Source organism: Prosopis cineraria, unplaced genomic scaffold (assembly GCF_029017545.1).
Source record: "Prosopis cineraria cultivar Desert tree isolate PC_DT_omini unplaced genomic scaffold, ASM2901754v1 PC4, whole genome shotgun sequence".
NCBI classification, from domain to species: domain Eukaryota; kingdom Viridiplantae; phylum Streptophyta; class Magnoliopsida; order Fabales; family Fabaceae; genus Prosopis; species Prosopis cineraria.
The window spans coordinates 11,963,166-11,982,990 of NW_026555335.1; the positions used below are offsets into that span (position 1 = coordinate 11,963,166).

At 29.5% G+C, this 19,825-nt stretch overlaps 2 protein-coding genes across 2 annotated transcripts; one reads left to right on the forward strand and one right to left on the reverse strand.

Moving 5' to 3' along the window:
- Positions 1 to 222: 222 nt before the first annotated feature.
- Positions 223 to 6,526, reverse strand: LOC129309396 (protein ACCELERATED CELL DEATH 6-like). The gene is made up of 7 exons (XM_054950968.1): positions 6,420 to 6,526; positions 4,894 to 4,983; positions 3,120 to 3,221; positions 2,943 to 3,005; positions 1,907 to 2,869; positions 1,264 to 1,796; positions 223 to 1,143 (listed from the first exon to the last, which is right to left on the reverse strand). Exons 1-7 carry the CDS (start codon positions 6,442 to 6,444, stop codon positions 514 to 516), a joined length of 2,406 nt encoding a protein of 801 aa, XP_054806943.1. The 5' UTR covers positions 6,445 to 6,526; the 3' UTR covers positions 223 to 513.
- An 11,463-nt stretch (positions 6,527 to 17,989) lies between these two features.
- Positions 17,990 to 19,549, forward strand: LOC129307641 (auxin-responsive protein IAA33-like). The gene is made up of 2 exons (XM_054948496.1): positions 17,990 to 18,676; positions 19,362 to 19,549. The coding sequence occupies exons 1-2, from the start codon at positions 18,246 to 18,248 to the stop codon at positions 19,441 to 19,443; spliced, it is 513 nt and encodes a 170-aa protein (XP_054804471.1). The 5' UTR covers positions 17,990 to 18,245; the 3' UTR covers positions 19,444 to 19,549.
- Positions 19,550 to 19,825: the final 276 nt, after the last annotated feature.

Here is a 19,825-nt window from a genome sequence, read left to right on the forward strand (position 1 = left end):
TTGTTCATTTAATCCATTTTTTATTTGTGTTGGTGGCCACCGATTTAGCAAATATCATTTGTAGACTTCAACATATGACCCTAAAAGTCCACTTGTATTCTCATAAATCAATTTAATATGATAGATATATCTAGCTTTTAATTGATCACATCTTAGTATGTAGGTTATTTATGACAAACATCCTATGCAGACTACCACACTTGCTCTAAAAATTTCTCACAATTGTTAAAATACACAACCCTTATATAACAATCAAAGATCACAACCTTACTACTAACTAATCCCTATACATAAGACATACACAAGATTAATTATTTATTACAACCATACATACTCAGCCAACTATCATGTACAACAAGTCCTAGTATGACACAATAATACTGATGAATAAGTATAACATAATATATAAAAGGACATTAGACAAGTAAATATTATTTGATCCTTAACACGCGTGATTCTTCATTTTCTATAGATAATCACATATCCTTCATCTGGATTAGAGGGTGCTAGAAGTTAAATACTAGGACCTTTGTGGTTGGCATTGCTTTTCACTTCAGCTATATTTGCAAGGAGAAGAAAGGGATAATAGGAAATATATCTGATGAATGGTATGGTTGAAGAGGATGGTAGCCAAAAGAGGGTATACAAGAACACAATCATGAAGATCAAAACCACACTCAACACCAAGAAGGTAGTGGCCAACCAGCTAAGTTTGCTTACTACAAGGTATACACCTGCCAAAAAAGCCAGAGATAGTGTTGTCAAAGAAACACCTAGGACTGGCATTGCACAGTTCAAAGCAAAAAGCATCAAATGGAGATCATCTAAACGAGCCCACATGAGAATTATAGTTGTAATAATAGCCCCAAATACAGAGATGGTGAGGGAGAGAATGAACAAATGGAACATGACATGATTCAGCATAACAGCTGTTCCTTGATCCACGTCACCCGGCATAGCAAACCCAGTAGCAAAGGATGCTGTTATTATAAGGGTTGAAACCAATATCAAAGTGTCAATTCTGTCTTTATATTGTTCGGTGCTAGGAGATTCTTGTTCTTCACCAACTTTTGTGTCATTTGAAAGGAACCTAAAAGAACTTCGAGGTGTACCAGCAGATTGCAATGCACTCCATGTAAGTCGCTGCAAATAATTAAACACATTCATTTTTGCTATAACAAAAGACTATCATTAACTCTTCAAAGAAGAATAATGATTTTGATTAAAAAAATTGAACTCATTAAATGATAAATAGTAACTTACTTGTGCAAGGGATGGATTTTTGTCATGCCTTAAGTCAGCAATATCTTGAGCTGTTTGGTTTTCTTGGTTAAGTATAGCAAGATTGACTCTATTGTCCCAAGTCAACCAATGCACAATTTTAGGGTGCCAGTGAAGGGTGGCCAAATGTAAAGGAGTATTCCCATTATTATCCTTCTGGTTTATCATAACCTCAAGCTTAGGATGTTGGAGGATGTACCTAACTACCTCATATTTTCCACTTTTAGCAGTAATATGGAGCAAATTTTGGCCATTTTTGTCTAGCATCTCTGTGGGATCTGGGTAGTATTTTAGTAGCTCTTTAACTACTTTTAAGTGACCTTTACTACATGCCAAATGAATAGGAAAGAAGCCATTATTGTCCCTTTCCATGATGCATGAAGAACATTTCTTTACCAAGTAGGAAACACCTTTATAGTACCCCGTAGAAGCTGCCTGATGAAGAGGAAGCTTCCCTTCTTCATTTCTCAAGTGTATCCACTTTGGTTTCTTGCTCAAAATGGCATGGAACATATCTGTGATAAACAAAAATAATAATAATAATAATTAGGATTCATATGTTGGCAAATGAAGAATGTTTTAGTAATACAGTGAAGAAACAAATCCTTGAGTTAATGACAATTACCCATATTTTTCTTGATAAGTGCTGGAACAAAGGGAGATTTTCCTTGAGGCTTCAAGTCAAATTGGATGCAGATATCCAATAGTTGATCAACAACTTGCTTACATCCAACCTCAATGGCCACATACAGTAATGATTTTCCTTCACTATTGATTGTAAATGCTGCTAGTTGATTAACAATTCTCTTGAACTCAGTCTCAAGCTCTGAACTATCCTTAATGAAAGGGGCTTCAAAGGCGTGAAAAATCCTAGCCCCATTATGGGCATTGACCATAAATGCCTCATGAAAAAATGTGTTTCCTTGTTTGTTTCGTAACAAAGAAAGAGATACCAAGAGCATCATTTGCAAAGTGGATTGATCTTGCTGATAACCATCTGTTTCACGTCTTAAAAAAGCCAACCAAGTATTCAAGAGGAATTGAATGGTTGACCCATGGCCTTTTCTTGCAGCAACATGTAATACAGTATCATAGTTGTTGTTGGTGACTGTAAAAAGATAGGGAGCTTGTTGAGCCACCTTCTCTACCATTGCATTATTTCCATAGGCAGCTGCTATATGCAAGACTGTATTCCCTAAAGGAGTGCGTTGCTTATAAATAGCACTATCAGTTATAATGAAATCTTTGTTTGAAGTGGCAACGTTGGAATCCATGGAAACATATGCTGCTGTAATCAAGTTCAAATCTTTGTTGGGCCCATGTTCATGCTCTGTTAACTTGTGCTTCAAACCTGACGATGAAAATTCCATCCCTTTTGAGAATCTCACCACTCGCATTTGAATGTCCCCCATTACTTCTCTTGGAGCTAGAGGCATATCTTCCTCATCAGTATGTTCACTTTCTCTATTATTGTTTGACTTTAACTTGAATGCTCTCCCTCTTCCTTGGACTCCATGGCTTTGCTCGAACACAATTGTTACTTCAGATGGTTCACTTGATGATGAGAAGACATATTTCCAATCGGAATCTAAAAAACATTATGATATGTCAATGATTCATTTTGTATAATGGCAAAGCTTAGTAACGAAAAATTCACATACCGCAATATATTTCAGTATTAGATTCACTAGGCCATGAGAAGAAAACATACCCTCGAACAAAACCTGATAGTTTTGCTTGAAATTAGATTCTGTGCGAAGCAAGTTATGTGTAGAAAGCAAGACTTTTAATTGATTCATTTCAAGTGATAGTAAAACAAAGGAATGAGAATGGCATACCCTTTTGATTTTCATTTGCAGTGATTGTTCTAGAATATCTTATCTCCAGCTCGTGTTCTGTTCGATCCTCTTTCATCTCAGGTACAAGCCAAGTTATTCCATCTTCTCCTCAAACAAAAAAGCAAATAAATAAATCATATGTTATATATTTTGTAAAATTTTTATGTTAAATATTATGTATCACAATTTACAAGTACGTCATTTCAATCTTATTTGTCGTACTTGAAAAAAATATAATAATTTTTTCTAATGGTGTCTTTGGTTTGGATTAATGAAAATTTAAATTTGAAGCAAATTCTTAATTTGGATATAATAAAATTTATGAAGTTGAAAATCTAAATTTAAATCGTATTTTTTAATATAATTTTTTTATAATTTTAAATTTATTTTATACTTTAGTCATTTAAATTTTTTATTATATTTATGTTTTCATGAATGCATCTATGACTGTTGTTTATTTTTTTCATTTCTCATTATCGCCTCTCGTTAATTGAAAAATAAAAGTAAATTCATCACTCCTAATTTTCTATTTTTGTTTCAAAGTTCAACTCATTTCTTTTCTTTATTTAAAATGTTTTTAAGCTATCCAAATAAAAAGTTTTAAATATATAAATTTAAATTGTAAAATTTTTAAAATACAATATTTTAAATCTGAAAGCCAAATTAAAATGCATTTATCCAAATGCTACCTAAAGTCATTTTAAGCAATATTACCAAAAAAATCAAAAGAATAAATTTATATTAAATAAAGTTACACATATCTTAATTTATTAGTGTAAAAAATAAAAAGCAAACCGAAAATAAAATATAACGGGACGACAAGAGTTAAGTCCCTGTTTAAATGTCTAAAAAATTAATTTTAAATATTAATTTAAATAGTTACAAAATAATTTAAAAGTTATATTTGATATTTAAACACTTATTTGTAATTGATACTTTCAGATTTTTAATTATTTTGATTGATATTTTTAACTTATTTTTTAAAAAGATTTGTCAAGAATTTTATTTTCATTAATGTAATGTTTTGAAACTTATCTAGTATCCTCTCAAATATAATTTAGGCCATGTTTGCCATTATTGAACTTGTAATGTAGAAATGGAATCGGATAGAGAATCTTAATTTAATCATATTCGGTATATAGGAGTTGCAACTCTCAAGAATTCTCATTCTATTAAAAATGCTAGAATTCAATTCCATCATAACAATTAAGGAATTGCTCCAATTCCTTCTAATTCACTTTGTGTACTACACTATCCTCATCTTTTTTTGTCTACTTATGATGAAAGAGGTCGTTTTAATTTTTTTAAAAGGGGGGCAACTTGGTCATTTCTTATTTTAAATACACATACTAATTTAAATTATACTAGAATTCTATTTTTATACCATATTTTTAAAATCTAATTCTATTTTGATTTTGATTTCAATTTTATTAAAAATTCTTTCATCATATCAAACGAGACCTTAATTTTTTATAAGATCCATTGGTTGTGGTTTTTGAAATGTGAAATTTGTGTTTTAATCATAACAAAACTAAAATATATCTCTTTTCTCTTCTCTAAAATAAACAAGAGATCAGTAAAATCCCTCTTCTCCCTGTCCATTAAACTATAAAGTATAAACAAACCCTTGTCCAATTGCTCAATTGAGAGGAAGAAGATCAATATCCTTAATAAACATTTGAGTTGAGAATATCTAATGACTTGACATAAATTAAAAGAAGAATACAATAAAGAGAGACATTGAAGAAAATGGCCAAGAGTTGGAAGCACTTACTGCTGTCTGGCCTTTGTAATTCCATCTGCGCAATCGGTGATGAACCTTTCACTTTGCGGGCTCCTTTTTCCTTTATTATATATGCTAATTCTGAAATTATATCACTTCGTCAAAAGATGCTTTAGTTATAAAGCATTCTATTATTTTGTCATGATAATAATAATTACGAAACATTGATATCAATATTAAACTAAACGTATTTTAATTAAAATAAAGCTATGTACATATATTAAAAACATTTAATTAGTTGACTAAAAAGAAGCAGAGCACTCCAGCAGTAATATGAAACCAAACCAGAAAAACAAGCGGCTTGTTTTGGCCATTTTAAGTTAGTATGAACTGTTCAATGAACCGGATTGAGCCGTTTAAACGGGAAACCAAGCAGGGTTGGATAGATGGGGTTTTGATTGAACTAAAGAGAACAAAAGGGGAAGAAGCATCAGCAAAAATCCCAGAACCTACCTTGTCGATTGAAAAGCTTGGAGACGAAACTGAAAAAGATGATCGAAATGGAAACTGGAGAACCTGCTACGGCCTTGGAAACCAAAAGTACTTATCCGGTTGCGGTGGATTCAGGAGTCAAGACGAAGAAAGAAGAAACACAATGAAGGACGTGATGGAAATGAAACCCAAACGAAAAGATAACATAATTGAAAGCCATAGGCCCAAACCTAGCCTGTCAATCATCGTGTTGGGGTGGGTGAGAAAGAGAGCAAGGGAATGAGTGCTGTGAAAGCAAACATGATAAATGTCATGTCATGGTAAATCCGGATTAACATGTCGGTTGCACCGTAAACTTTTAAATTAATATCTTAATTAATATAATAAAATATTTTATTTATATTAATTTGATCGTAATTTTAATTATTATCGTTTAAAACAATACTTTAATTAATTGAGTGATTGATTTAATTTTCAATGCCTCAACAAATATTGAAATATTCTCTTATTTTATTTTTTACGATATTTTTTATCATCATTTGACCTCTTAATATATCATAAAATTAATGTCTCTCTCTCTCTCTGTCATTGTATATTTAGACTAATTTTTGAATTGTATAATTTAAATAAATTTTAATTTATTTATGTAACTGATTTTTAAAAAAATATTTAAATATAAATGACATTACAATCACAAACTTTTATCTTAATCTTCATTTACAAACCTCAATTTATTATAATCCCAATTGAAAATTTTTAATCCAAACATGCAAACACACTCCGAAAAAATGGGAGGATGAAGGGATTTGGTAAGAAGAGGGAAGCTTTCTTCTTCTTCTTCTTCTATTTTTTTTTTTTTTACCAGTAGTAAGAAGAGGGAAGCTTGTTCCTATTAAATGTATTATTGTTAAAAGCATTTTCTTTTTCTTGTAACTCTTTGTTTTTAGCTCATTGGAAATTATGAAAATGTAAAATTAAAAAAAAATTATTTTTTATACAAATTGATTTATAAAAAAACCATAAACTTTTTAGGATGTGATTAATATACAAGACTCGAAGGAGCTAGGTATAGATGTAGCACTCACGGGTGTCTGACCACTGCGATTCCATTTGCAGAATGAGCGATGAACTTTCAACATAACTGCCTCTGCGTTTCCACTGTGAGACTGTAAGACCTTCACGAGGCTGCTTTATTTATAGGAACCAGGACCCACCCATCAGCTTCAATTATTTTGTTCTCTTCACTAATTCCAATTGCTTTTCTCTCTCACATGGAGGGCACTCAACTTCCTTTCTTTAAAAATTATTTTATTATATATATTTATTATTACAAAATATAATATCCATACATTTTCTCGACAACCCAAAGGAACCAATCAAGAATGAACAACCCCGATTGCAATGTCCGGATAAAAGTCAGCCCTAAATGTCACTTCTCTGCATGTGATGCCAATTTTTTCTTTAACTTTTCTTTTTCACGCCACTTGTGTCCATTTAACTTTCTTTTTTTGGTTTCTTTTTGAACTCTTTTTTATCTTATGTACTTTTTTATTTCTATATCCATAATATTGTTCTCCTTCCAAAAAAGAATTAATAGAGTAATAGGAAAAATCACGTCTAGGGCTTTCGAGAAGATCCAATGCATTCTGAAATTATTTTACAAATTTAAAAACTTTTTTTAATGAATATATTTAAGAGAGAAAAGACATAATTGTTTTTAATAAAAAAAGATGGCAAATAGAAATTCAGATTTTTATAGAAAGATGTTCACATATTTACAATTTTTTAATTAGATATTAACAAGTAATGGTTTATTGATAGTAAAATTTTTGTTTAAAGTTGATGAGTTTATGTTAGCCAAATTCACAAATTTTTATAATTACTTGTTTACAAATTCACAACCTTATATTCACAAATTAACAAGCAATTCTCCTTTGATAGTTAAATTCTTGTTCAAAGTTGATGAATTTTTTTTGCCAATTTCATAAATTTAAAATTTAAATATTTATAAATACAGATTCATCTATTCACAAACTAAAATCTATAATTAATTATTTCATATATTCAAAATTATGTTTTATCATGATAGCAAGTTTAGATCTTTATAATTAAATGCTCACAAATTCATAATTTTATATTTATATATTAATAAGGAATTGTTCACTAGTAGTAAACTTAAAATTTTTTTTCTTACCAAGGGCAATTATATCTTTTCTTTTTAAAATATATTTATAAAAAGAATCCTCAGATCTCAAAATGTTTGAGGTCCAAAGTGCATTTTTTCTCCAACGAGGGCTTCATATGCAATTTTTCTAAATTAATATCCTCCCTACAAGCTATGAGAATCTCTTGGATTTTTGTGACCCGGCCAATGCCAATTGAGGACTTCTTCGAATGGCTTGCAGTTGAACCAGTTATTATTAAATTAATATTATTATAATATATTTTTATATTAATGTATTTTTAATCTAGAGCTAAAATACAAATTTTTCCTAGACACATTTTCAGTGAGGCGTAGTTTGCTTCGCCTTTTTTTCTTTATCTTTTTTATTTTAAATTCCGTGAGAAAATGAGCGTTTAAGAATTTGTTTTAAAAACAGTGTGTATGTGTGAGTGAAAGCAAGGCCAAAACCTGATGATTTACTTCCAAAATTCTCTTATAACCTTAATGAAAAGTATAAATTATATTTTTAAACAACTTTTTCATGGCAAATGTAAAGATCTTCAAATAAGAGTTTTACACAAAACAGAGTATGAACTAATATGCTTAAAAATATATTAAAATAAGTAAGGGACAAAGAAATTGCACTTAGCTCTAACTACCTAACATCTAGTTCTAAAAAATTTTAAAATTTTTTCATTATAATCTACAAGTTTAATCTAGGACTATTATTTATGTCTTCTATCAATCACCATTGACACATAGAGCTTGAAATGAGATGATTATGGTCTTAAGAATACAAAGCTTGCTCTACTCAAATCAATCAATCATCAACTTATATAAATAAAGCTTGTATATTCAACTTGATTGGCAAAAAAGATTGATTCTGATTGATTGATGGACTTAAAGATAATGTTAATATCATTCTTTTATTGGATAATTTTATTGAATATTTCTCTTCATTAGTTAATGGATTGAAATTATTTCCTTATTTTTTATTTATTTTTAGTCTACTTTTATAGGAGCATTAAATTTTATTTTAAATTTTTTCAATCATTTATCACGAGAGTGTTACATTCACCATTTTAGCATTTCCTCATATTCTCAACTTCTGCAATGCAAATATATATATATATAGAGAGAGAGAGAGAGAGTGTGTGTGTGTGTGTGTGTGAAATATTTTTCCTATATATAGATATCTTTAATTATTGATTTTCTTTTTCGTAGCCTTAATGGATTATAGAAGCTTAGATGAGCCTTTGATCATCAGTGAGCCATCACTCATAAATGGGTTTTGTTATTGATGATGAAGAGCTAAGCGATCAAGGTGAAAGAGTTTCGCTGCTCTTCTCATTGCTACATCATTTGTCTGAGGCAATGATGATATAGGCAAGAATAGCCACTTCATTGAAATCTAGTCCTAATGGTTGAATTCAAATGGTTGAGACTCGTAAAATGTCTATCTATAAGCAGTCCAAAGAGCAAAGAATCAAAGTGCAATATATACCACCCTTATTACCCCCATTTTAACCAAAATCACCATGGTGATACAGGACTCACCCAAGCTAATATCATACCATAATTAAAATTTTAAACTATAGTTATAAAAGGATTAATTATAGTGGTAGGATAAATTCTACCATAATAGAATAATTCAAAACCAAGTAAATCATACTTAATGAAAATTTAAATAATCAAAGCCAACTTAAAAACACAATAGTAAATATGGGATCCCACGTTTGATGATTTAAATACCTTAGTTCTAAGCAAAAAAAGAACTTATATCAAAGTTATAAACCATAAGGAACCATAGGATGCCAACGAGACTTGAAAACATTTAAAAATAGAGTCAAAAATATCATTTTCCAACAAAAAGAGCAATCCACCAAGGTTAAGGAACAATGCATTATGGTTAACTAATACTGTGCTATATGCTGTAGCACATTAGATAGAATTGATGACAGCAATTAACTTGCTATCAAATTTCTAAATTGAGGGCCAAACTTCTAGTGTGCCTAAATCCTCATCGAATGTTCAATTAAAGTGATATAGATATCTACAAATTTAATGAACTAACTAATAGTACTAATTTTATTGTCAAATTATTTTATACCAAAAAGTTAGACACCCAAACTCAGTGACTTTTTCACACTTTTTTACAATTAAGGTGTTCAAAACCCAATCAAAGTGCCAAAAACTCACCTTAAGACCTAAACCACATTTAAAAGATGTAAAATAACATATGTAACACATCACAACAATTCAAAACTACATAAATCTCAATATCAACCCTCAACCTCTTAATTTTCAAAAGTAACAGGTAGAGGTTTCCAATTAAATATCAATGAAATCATTCACAAGCATCCATATAACTATAATCCTATTTGCACCAATATTTTGGCTTTAATCAAATAACTCAAATCACATAGCCCATACCCTAAGACCTAAAATGCAATCTTTCTAACTAAACATACAAATGGCGCAAGTACAAATCAAAATATGAACTTAGTTGGCAATTTTAATTACAAAACACTTATTTAAACTTTGATGCAAAAGGCCTATAGTAGGAAACAAGATTCCTAAACCTTTGATACCTTTTCTTTGTCTTGCTCAGAGCCAATGCTTGTAAAAAAAATTAAATGAAGGGGTGAGTGTAATCACTCAATAATCAAGATAGTCAACTATAGTAATACAAAGTAGGCAATTATGGAAATCATATTTACAACTATAGCGCATGTTATCAAAGTTACAAATTTATCAAGAATGTTACATTTATTCAATGAGATGTGTTATCAATAACCTTTCTTATAACCTTCTTATACTTTCGACTAAAATCATGGAATATTAAATCATATAGGGTTGCAGGTGTGAATGGACAAATCCAAGCTCACCAATCATGAAGAGCTACCTAATTAAAAGTTACTGCACTCACTCTCGAACTACAGTTTCTCTCATTCATAAATCCTAAAGGTGTCATTAACCTTAAATTAGTCTCTTGATAAATAGGGGGATACGTGGCTAGCCATTAGTTTTCAAATGGCAGTCATACCATATGTATTTTATTACTACTCCTCTCTTAATGTGAACTTTCACCAATCATGATCATGCAATATACACATACTTAACACACTAGCATGAAATTATTCATCTCACCATGCTCAAAGTCAATTAGCACATCCCATACCTCATTCAACATAATCATATTCACATAACATAATCTCTGTCAGATTCATCATATTCTAAAAAAAACCATAAAATTACCATTTGAATATCACATTATTGTTCATCACTTTTTTCATCATAATTCTTATCACAAAATCTCATTTAATTGTATAATACTTATCACTTCAACTATTAATTTCAAGAGTCACACTTGCATTTATACATTTCTAAACCATGAATCATATCATTGTAAATATGAAAATAATTTTATATGTTCAAAATGTGTTCACAAAGCTCTATAATCAATCAAACAAGCAATGCATACAATTAGATTTTCCCTGATAAACTTAAACCTTTGAAAGGTTAAAAGATACCCTTCAATCAAAAATTGATTCTCGAGCTAAACTCAAGCTCAATTTGTACATAATGTAGTTAATTTACAATTAAAAACATTAATAACACTATTTTTGCACTTCCAACACTCTTATTCTACACTTTAATCACCTAAAATCTCAACCTCTTGAGTTTACTCATAAATAATGGGTATATTGACTTTCATTAACTCCATTTAACTTTTTTGAACTTAGCTACCATCATTAATGACTCCCAACAACTACAACTCCTCACTTAAATGCACTATTTTCATCCAAAATAAGGATACACTCACATGTGTGATATGAATCATCAACCATAGGTGTAGATAGCTTAAACAAGCCCCATTTGAACTAATGAGTTTGAACCCAAAACCCTTAAGATTTGAAAATCAACTTTATATAGTAAACCCTAGTTATTCTAGCTAAAGAGAAAGGAGAAGGAAGGAAGAAGCTTAGGGAACTTACTTAAAGTGATTTGAGACTCTAAATCTTCTCCTAAAAGCTAAGGAACCTGTCCCCTAGCAAAGCCAAATGAATGCTCTATGTCTCTTCCTTTCTCTCTTTATGGTTTGAACATTAGACATGCTCTAATTAATTCTGGTTTCAGGCTATCTGCCGTGACGCATGGACCATTTATCACAACAAATTGTACAAGGATGGATTTTCCATATTTTAGCCTCTAATTTAGCCCAAGTGGCCTAATTCCCCTTCGGGCTCGATCCAAATGCTGTAAATAGACCTAACAAGCTTATTAGCCATCTTTAATCACTCTCTACTCGATTTTAAACTTAAATTTATGCAAAAACAATGGGAGAGGGATGAGATTGAGAGAGAGAGACGAATGAGAACTCTTAAGGCTTTGTTAGGGCATGTGATTTTTGATGGTTTTGAACATTTTTGAGCTTATAATTACTAAAGGCAAGTTCCCATCCTTCTTCTTCCCTTCTAGCAATATTTAGAGGTTAAGGTTTCTAGTTTCTCTTTTAATATGAACCTCTGGTGATTTCTAAACTTTAGGTGGTTTATAGTTGAATTAATGGGGTTAAATGGAGTGGTTGGAAGTTCTTTTTGCTCCCAGAACAATGGGTAATGCTAGTTTGTCCATTAAATCTAAATTTGTATGATTTAGACAAACCCTAGGCCTCTAAAGAATGATTTTGGAACATTAGATGTTATATTTCCTATTAATTAAGCTATTGGGAGTTAAAAGGAAGTTAATCAAAGTTCGTAAACTTATTGGATATAATATTACACTTGTAGTTGGAAAAATTGGCCGATAAGGTGTGATATTTAGAAGTTGAAAGTGTTGATTTTGATGATTATTAGTAATAGTGGTTAATAATATGTGTAGACTAACCTTGTGAAATACTAGAAAGCTTATGTTAGCTTAGAAGCGAGTGATAATTGGGAGTAACTTTTGAGTTTTAAAAGGTTTGGGGTAATCAAGAAGAAATCTATTTCATATTATAACTTGTTAAATAATTGTAGGTGTTTGTGAACTTGAACTTATATTTTTATATAGTTGTAGATATATGAATTTATTTACTATTTCCGTTTGAAAATATGCAAGTGGGACGTGTATCTTAATTTTATTATTAAATATTGAAATAATGATTTTTATGCTTTGAATCTTGATAGTAAATCATAAATATGATGATGTTGAAATATGCAATGTGAAATGTCATGAGACATTGGCATGATCATATTGATAGCAAGAGTTCACTTAATGGAGTAGTGATTTGTGTCGTTGTGGATCATACCAATACCGTAAGGCCTCAATATTTGGTTGTTATTATACACTTTTGTATATTCATAAGTGATATTGAAACATTTTAAAAGTGAATTTCTTTTTTAATAGGAAACAATCTATTTTCAAGTGTGGTTCCTTATTTTTCAACCGACATTAACTATATTCTCATGCCACGATAGTGATTTTAATAGTGTTATGCTTTTATTTTTCATGTAGTCTACTTTATATAAATAAGCATAAAATTTGACAAGTAAGTGGGTTTATATTCTTGATTGGAGTTAGTAAATTCTAAAGTCACTTTTGTATATTTATAAGTGATCTTGGAATGTTTGAAAAGTGAGTTTCTTTCATATTAAAACACAATCTATTCCCAAATGTGGTTCTTTATTTTTCCAACTAACATTAATATTATTCCCATGCCACGATAATTTTTCAAATGCTCTACTTTATATAAACAAGTATGAAATTTGACAAGTCATTAGCTTCATATTCTTGAGTGAAATTAGTAAATTCTCAAGTCACTTTTGTATATTCATAAATGACCTTAAAATATTTCAAAAGTGAGTTTCTTTTATACCAAAAAAAATCTATTCTCAATTATGGTTTCTTATTTTTTTCAATTGATATTAACAACATTCTCATGCCACGTTAAAAATTTCATCAGTATTATGTTTTTATTTTCTAATTGCTCTACTTTATATAAATAAGCATGAAATTTGACAAGTTATTAGGTTCATATTCTTAACTGAAATTAATAAATTCTCAAGTCACTTTTGTATATTTATAATTGACCTTGGAACGTTTTAAAAATAAGTTTCTTGCATATTATGAAATAATCTATTCTCAAGTATGATTCCTTATTTTTCCAACTGCCATTGACAATATTCTCATGCTATAATAGTGATTTTAATAGTGTTATGTTATCAAAGCATTTTTATATTTAAATTTAAAATAGATATCAGTATTACATTACACTGATTTTAGTACATATATACTATATTTGCATCCCTTTTTATACAAAAAAAAATCCCTTCCTACTATCTACCTAAATGGTAGTTGTGTAGTCTACTTTTCAAAAAAACTACTTAAATTACAAACTTATTTATATAACTTGTCACCATCACAAGTAAAATATATATATATATATATATGGTGTGGGTGTCTATACAAAAAATATCTTCAATAACCCTTGATGATTTATGATTTTTCTAATCAATTTAGAAATTGATCTCTTGTATTCATAAGTTATCTTTCTTTGTGAATCTTTTACAAAATGTATTTCAATGTGAAAATAATAAAATAATTCTTTTGTTGAAGTACTTGCCAAATCTAAATTAAACCTAAAACAAGCAGAAGCAACATTCAAATTTTATAATAAATAAATTTATTACTTTACAATTATCATTCCAATAGTCTCAATTATGGCTTCAAAAATTCAGCATTCATATTACATCTTTCACCATTAGCAAACTTCTCATTACAAAAAAGAAAAATTTTATAGAATGATGATAATTCTCTCTTTCACTCAATTTTTTTAATACTATTTTCGTCAGAAATCCTCTTATATTTTCTTTTGTTTTTATATGTGTGTGTATATATATAATCATCAACAATATTACTTTTTTCCCTAGCTATACAAGAGAAATAGTGTAAAATGGAGCATTTATTTTCCATACACCATATACAATCATAATGGTTCAATAACAAAGATAGAGAAGATGAAGACTCATATGACGATCTATTCCATTAAAAACTAGGATTGAAGGTGATGAAAGTAGCGAGCAGATTATAGGAGAAGATTTTTCACGCGCAAAGTCGTAACATGTTATCTACATTTTAGTATTTAGTGGAAGACAATTTTATAAAATCATGTATGTTTTTATTTCAAGTAAGAACCATGGTCCTTAATTAAAATTTCAATATCTTATTATCCTTAATTAAAATTAATGACCTTAAGGGGTCTTTAATTATCTTTTTTCCTATATTTTATTCACCAATTAATGGAATGTAACATGCCAAAAAATATTTTTTTATACATACATGATGCAAAGTTTTGAAAAATTGTTTTTCCATAACTCCTTTTCTACTCATTGCTACTTTTGGTATTTTAGAGAAGGTATTTTTTACTATTAGCAGAACCTACTCCTTACACTTAACAAAAAAGAAAACCAATGTCAAAACTAAACTGTACATTGAACCGTTCAGGATATTGGTTCATTGAATCGTGGTTGGATTATAGTCAAACCATGGTTTGACAAATTTCAATTAAAATAATAAAATTTAAAGATCATGTATGAAAAATAAAAAATATTTTATACAACATTTAGCTATATTCTTATCATAAATCTTAAATTTATTGTCAGTTGTACCAACATTATACTAAAACTATTTATTATCAATTACAAATAATCAAAATAATTAAATATGTCATTCGAATTGTCTAATCAAACCAACACAAACTTTTATTATTAACTAAAATTATTAATAAATTATCAAATCCACATATAACACTAAAAAACCAACCACATGAGTACATGACAAATAAACATGCAAAAATCAAAATAACATATCTTTGATTGGTTTTTACCGATTCACTTTTTAATAGTTCTAAAGGATTGATCGAACTAGACCATAGGCCGGTTTCTATTGAACCGGCCGGTTCAACGGTTCAGTTTCGATAATAGTGAAGAAAACTATGTATTCAAAGTAAGTTACAGGAACTAGTTGCTATCAGCTTATCATGTGCTGTGCCTATGTTAGTTAAACACTAACACTAATGAGTTGCCTGCAGAAATTTCAGAATTAAAAGAATCAAAATTTAAAAATTAAAGAGATTTATCTACATGCAATTTATGAATTTAAAACTTACAAAATTATGTATATTTTTCCTGATATTAAAATGTAATTTCTCTTTTATTAAAAATGTATTTTTTAAAAAAAACATTGCTTAAATTTGATCATGTGTATATTTGAATACCACATAATTATATAAAAAAAATATTTTTCGCATGCACAAAAAAAAAACCCTTGGACAAGTAAAATTTAAAAGTGAAATTCGAATTTTTATTACATTTATAAAAATTAACACACACTGACACACACAGAAACAGGATCTATCTAAAAAAAATGGCGGAAAATGATGGATGTGAAAATAAAACATGCTCCAAACATTGTATTTGTTCATGTATTTTTGTTGGTAGCAATATTTATAATGTGATTATTATTAGAAACATGAATTTAGGAGACAAGTTGATAGAAATGATGAAAGCAGCAAGCTGTTCGGCTATCGCGGCGACCTCGTCTCCACACACTCATAGAGGACACAGCTCATGCACTCCTCAATTTTCAAGATTGTGCCACTCTCTCTCTCTCACTCTCTCTCTCTGTGTATATATATATATATGTATGTATTTATTTATTGGGGAACCCTCCTTTCTATGTTTATTATAACTTCAATCCTTCTTTTTCAAGCATTCATTTCTTGGCCATCCCAATGCAATTCTATATTCTGTCTATATAGGGCTGGAATTATCTCATGATTTTCTAATACTCCTTCCCTTTCAAATTGTTAGAAACTAACAAAATCTCTCTCAGACACACACACATAAATAAAGTTCATTGCATGCACTTTATAATTTTATTTTTTTAAAATAAAAAATTTAAACTTTTAAAAATATTTTTTATTTAATACTTTATTTATAAAAAATATTAAAGAGAGAAAATATAATGAGAATGATAATATTAAAAAAAACATCATTAATAAAATCTTATTTTTGTTGTCTTCTATTTTAAGATATCAATTTTTTTTAAAAGTGTTTTATAATTTAGGATGGAGGAAATACAAGATTACATAAATAAAAAGAAACATGGAGTAACCATCTAGAAACAAGAAAGAAGATAATAAATAAAAAGTAATGAGATGACATCATATTTTTATTCAAAATCTCAAAACTTGAGTATATTTTATTATATATTAGTTATTAATTTTAATTTTAATATCTTTTTTGAGTGCAAATTTACAAGCTCCCTATATCTGATATACCCATAAATATCAAGTCTCTGGATCCAAAATTAAAGAGCTCATCTGTGATTCCAGTTTCATGTCGATTGGGCACTCATAGCTTGGTCTATAGATTAAAAGTTTAAAATTAAGTTTGCCTTTGTTAATGGTAGGCTTTTGGATAATTTAAGGCCAATAAGCTTTCATAAGGCTTAAAAAAAAAAAACTAATGTAAGCGCTTAAAAATCAAATTCGGACAACAATGCACGTCCAACTTAACCAATTTTCGTCCTTAACTTTAAATCTAAACAAAATTTTCTTCCTAACCATTGTTTTTAATTAAATATGTACTTGTTTCATTGATTAACACTTAACTAAACACACTTTTATAAAATTAAATAAATCATGAAACGATCATTTGTAATTAGTTAATTCCTTGAAGTTTCTTAATTGAAGGGAATGTAATCTTGTTTTGGCCATCACAAGTAGAGGTAGAAAGCCTAAATATTGGAAAAGAAAAATGTAAGAAATCAACCTATACATATCATGACTAAGAGCAAGAACAATACACTCTACGCGTGGTTCCAATAATCACGTTTAACTATTAGTTTGAATTGTACGCATTGCGTGCGACACTGTTAAGAAATACTTCTCTAGCTATATTTATAAGGTAAAAAAGAGAGTGTTTGTTTTTCATAAGATACCTCAATAATTATTATATTTATCTTGATTATTTTATCTCTATTAAATGTTGAAAAAATTATTAAATATTAGAATATTTCATTTTAATGTATATATATTTAAGAGGGATAAAGTTGAAAACTTATTGAATTCTTAAACAAAGTTAATAAAATTTAAAATTTTCCTTCACTCTAATAAAAATATTGAAAATGTTTTGTAAATGAAATTAGAGAGTAAATTTAAAACCTAAGTTCCATTTCGTTACTAAAAAGGAATGTAATGAATTGAAAAAATAAAAATAAAAATAAAATTATCAAAATGAATAATAAACCAGATTTATAAAGGAGATGAGATTTTGTAAGAATGTGATAATTTTTACATTTATAATATATATTAATAAATTTTATTATATTTATTATAAAAAAAAATTTAATTTATTTTGATGTTAATTTTTTCAATCAATTTTATTTCATTTTTTTAAGTAATCAAATGCTCTAATCTTTTGCAGTCACAAGCAAAACATACCCACCTCCTCCTCCAGCTATTCCTCTCCCTACTATCACTCCCCCTTGCCTGTTGCCTCCCTTGTATCATCTCTTCCTCTATTCTTCATTTTCTTGTAATTATCATTCACACACACTCTCTCTCCCTCTCTCTCTCTCTCTGTCCATATATATAAAACGATTTCACGCTTTCTGCTCAGATTCATATCTAAATCCTCCGATAACACTCAACAATCTCTGATTAACCTTACCAACAGGAGCGAGAGTTTAGCTGAGATCCATGAACAGTTTTAACGACGAACACGGAAGGCAACAGAGAAGCTTCAGGCAAAATGCGACTTCGAGTTCTTTTCCTCTAGCTCTCTGCGGCAGTGACAAGCTGATCATGAGAAGGCTAGGCGAAGAGCAGGTCGACGACGACGACAGCGACGATCTTGTGTCCAGAGTGGTCCCCGCAGTGACGGTGGTGCTGGAGGGCCGTTCGATCTGCCACCGCATCAGCCTCCACCAGCATGAGAGTTATCGCAGTCTCGCCAAGGCTCTGAGAAAGATGTTCGTGCAGGATAATGCAGAAGAAGAACAGGTCGGCGGCCACCACGGCGGGGACGACGACAATGATAGTATCGATCTCTCCAATGCAATTCCTGGCCACCTTGTTGCTTATGAGGATATGGAGAATGATCTTCTCCTTGCCGGTGATCTCAACTGGAAGTGAGTCTCTCTCCCTCTCTCCCTGGAAATTTTGTCCCTATTAAAGATTTCAAGTACACAAATCATTTGGTTGGATAATAAATCAATCATCGATGCAAATGTAGTAAACTGATTAGATTCTAATACAATAGTGGCTCCCGCTTATTTAAATAGTGTGCATAAAATTTTCTCGAGCTTTATACTTGAAGAATCAATATAAATGTAATATATTATTAGGTATATAAATCTGACAGTATTGTGTTGGACTTAAATCCCTTTTTGGTATAATTGGTGAAAAAACTGAGGAGGGAAAAAGAAAAAAGGGACCGGACTAGAGGGATCCTCTCACAGTTAAATACTTAATTTAATGCATCTTTATCAATTTATTACAATATTTATCCTTTTCTATATCCAAGAATTTCAAGCTTCTACAGATATGTATCTTCTGTAACAAGTGCACTGATTTGATTTTTTCTTGCTTTAATATTTTTTTTCAAGTTGATTATGCTTGTTAATTAGAAGAAAGAATTTATTCACAAGTCCCTAACAACATTTTGTTTTGTTAAGTTGTCAATGATATTTATTTGTGTTGAAAAATTTAAAATAGTTCTCCTAATACGATTACTATTCTAAGAGTTTTTATGTGGTGAAGTATTTCACAATATATAATCAATAATGTTAATAAATAAAGGCATGTCTATATTAGGGATTTTGTACGTGTGGCGAAGAGAATCAGGATATTGCCAGCCAAGAAGGGAAACTCGCGGAAGAGTACAAGAGGAGCATGACACAGTGAGACCCCGCTTGTTATACAGAATAGAGTTGAAAAAAAATTAAAATTGGAATCTTATATCTGTATTCAATTTCTAATAATAATTTTTACTTCCTATGTTAGACATATCTTCTTTATATTCATAATGTTCGATAGTTACATTCATAATGTTCGATAGCATGTTTTTAATGTTGTGTTCGATATTTATAAATATAAAAGTATGAGAAGATTTTTTCCCAAAATAATTATCAAAGTTTTTCATTATTATTTATTCTTCCTTACAAACTAGAAGATTGTAATTACTCATGTAACTCACTCTTTTAATCTTATTTACAAAGTAGAGAGTAAAAATTAATTTTAATCATATTTACAGAATACTTCACTATTTTTTATATTCA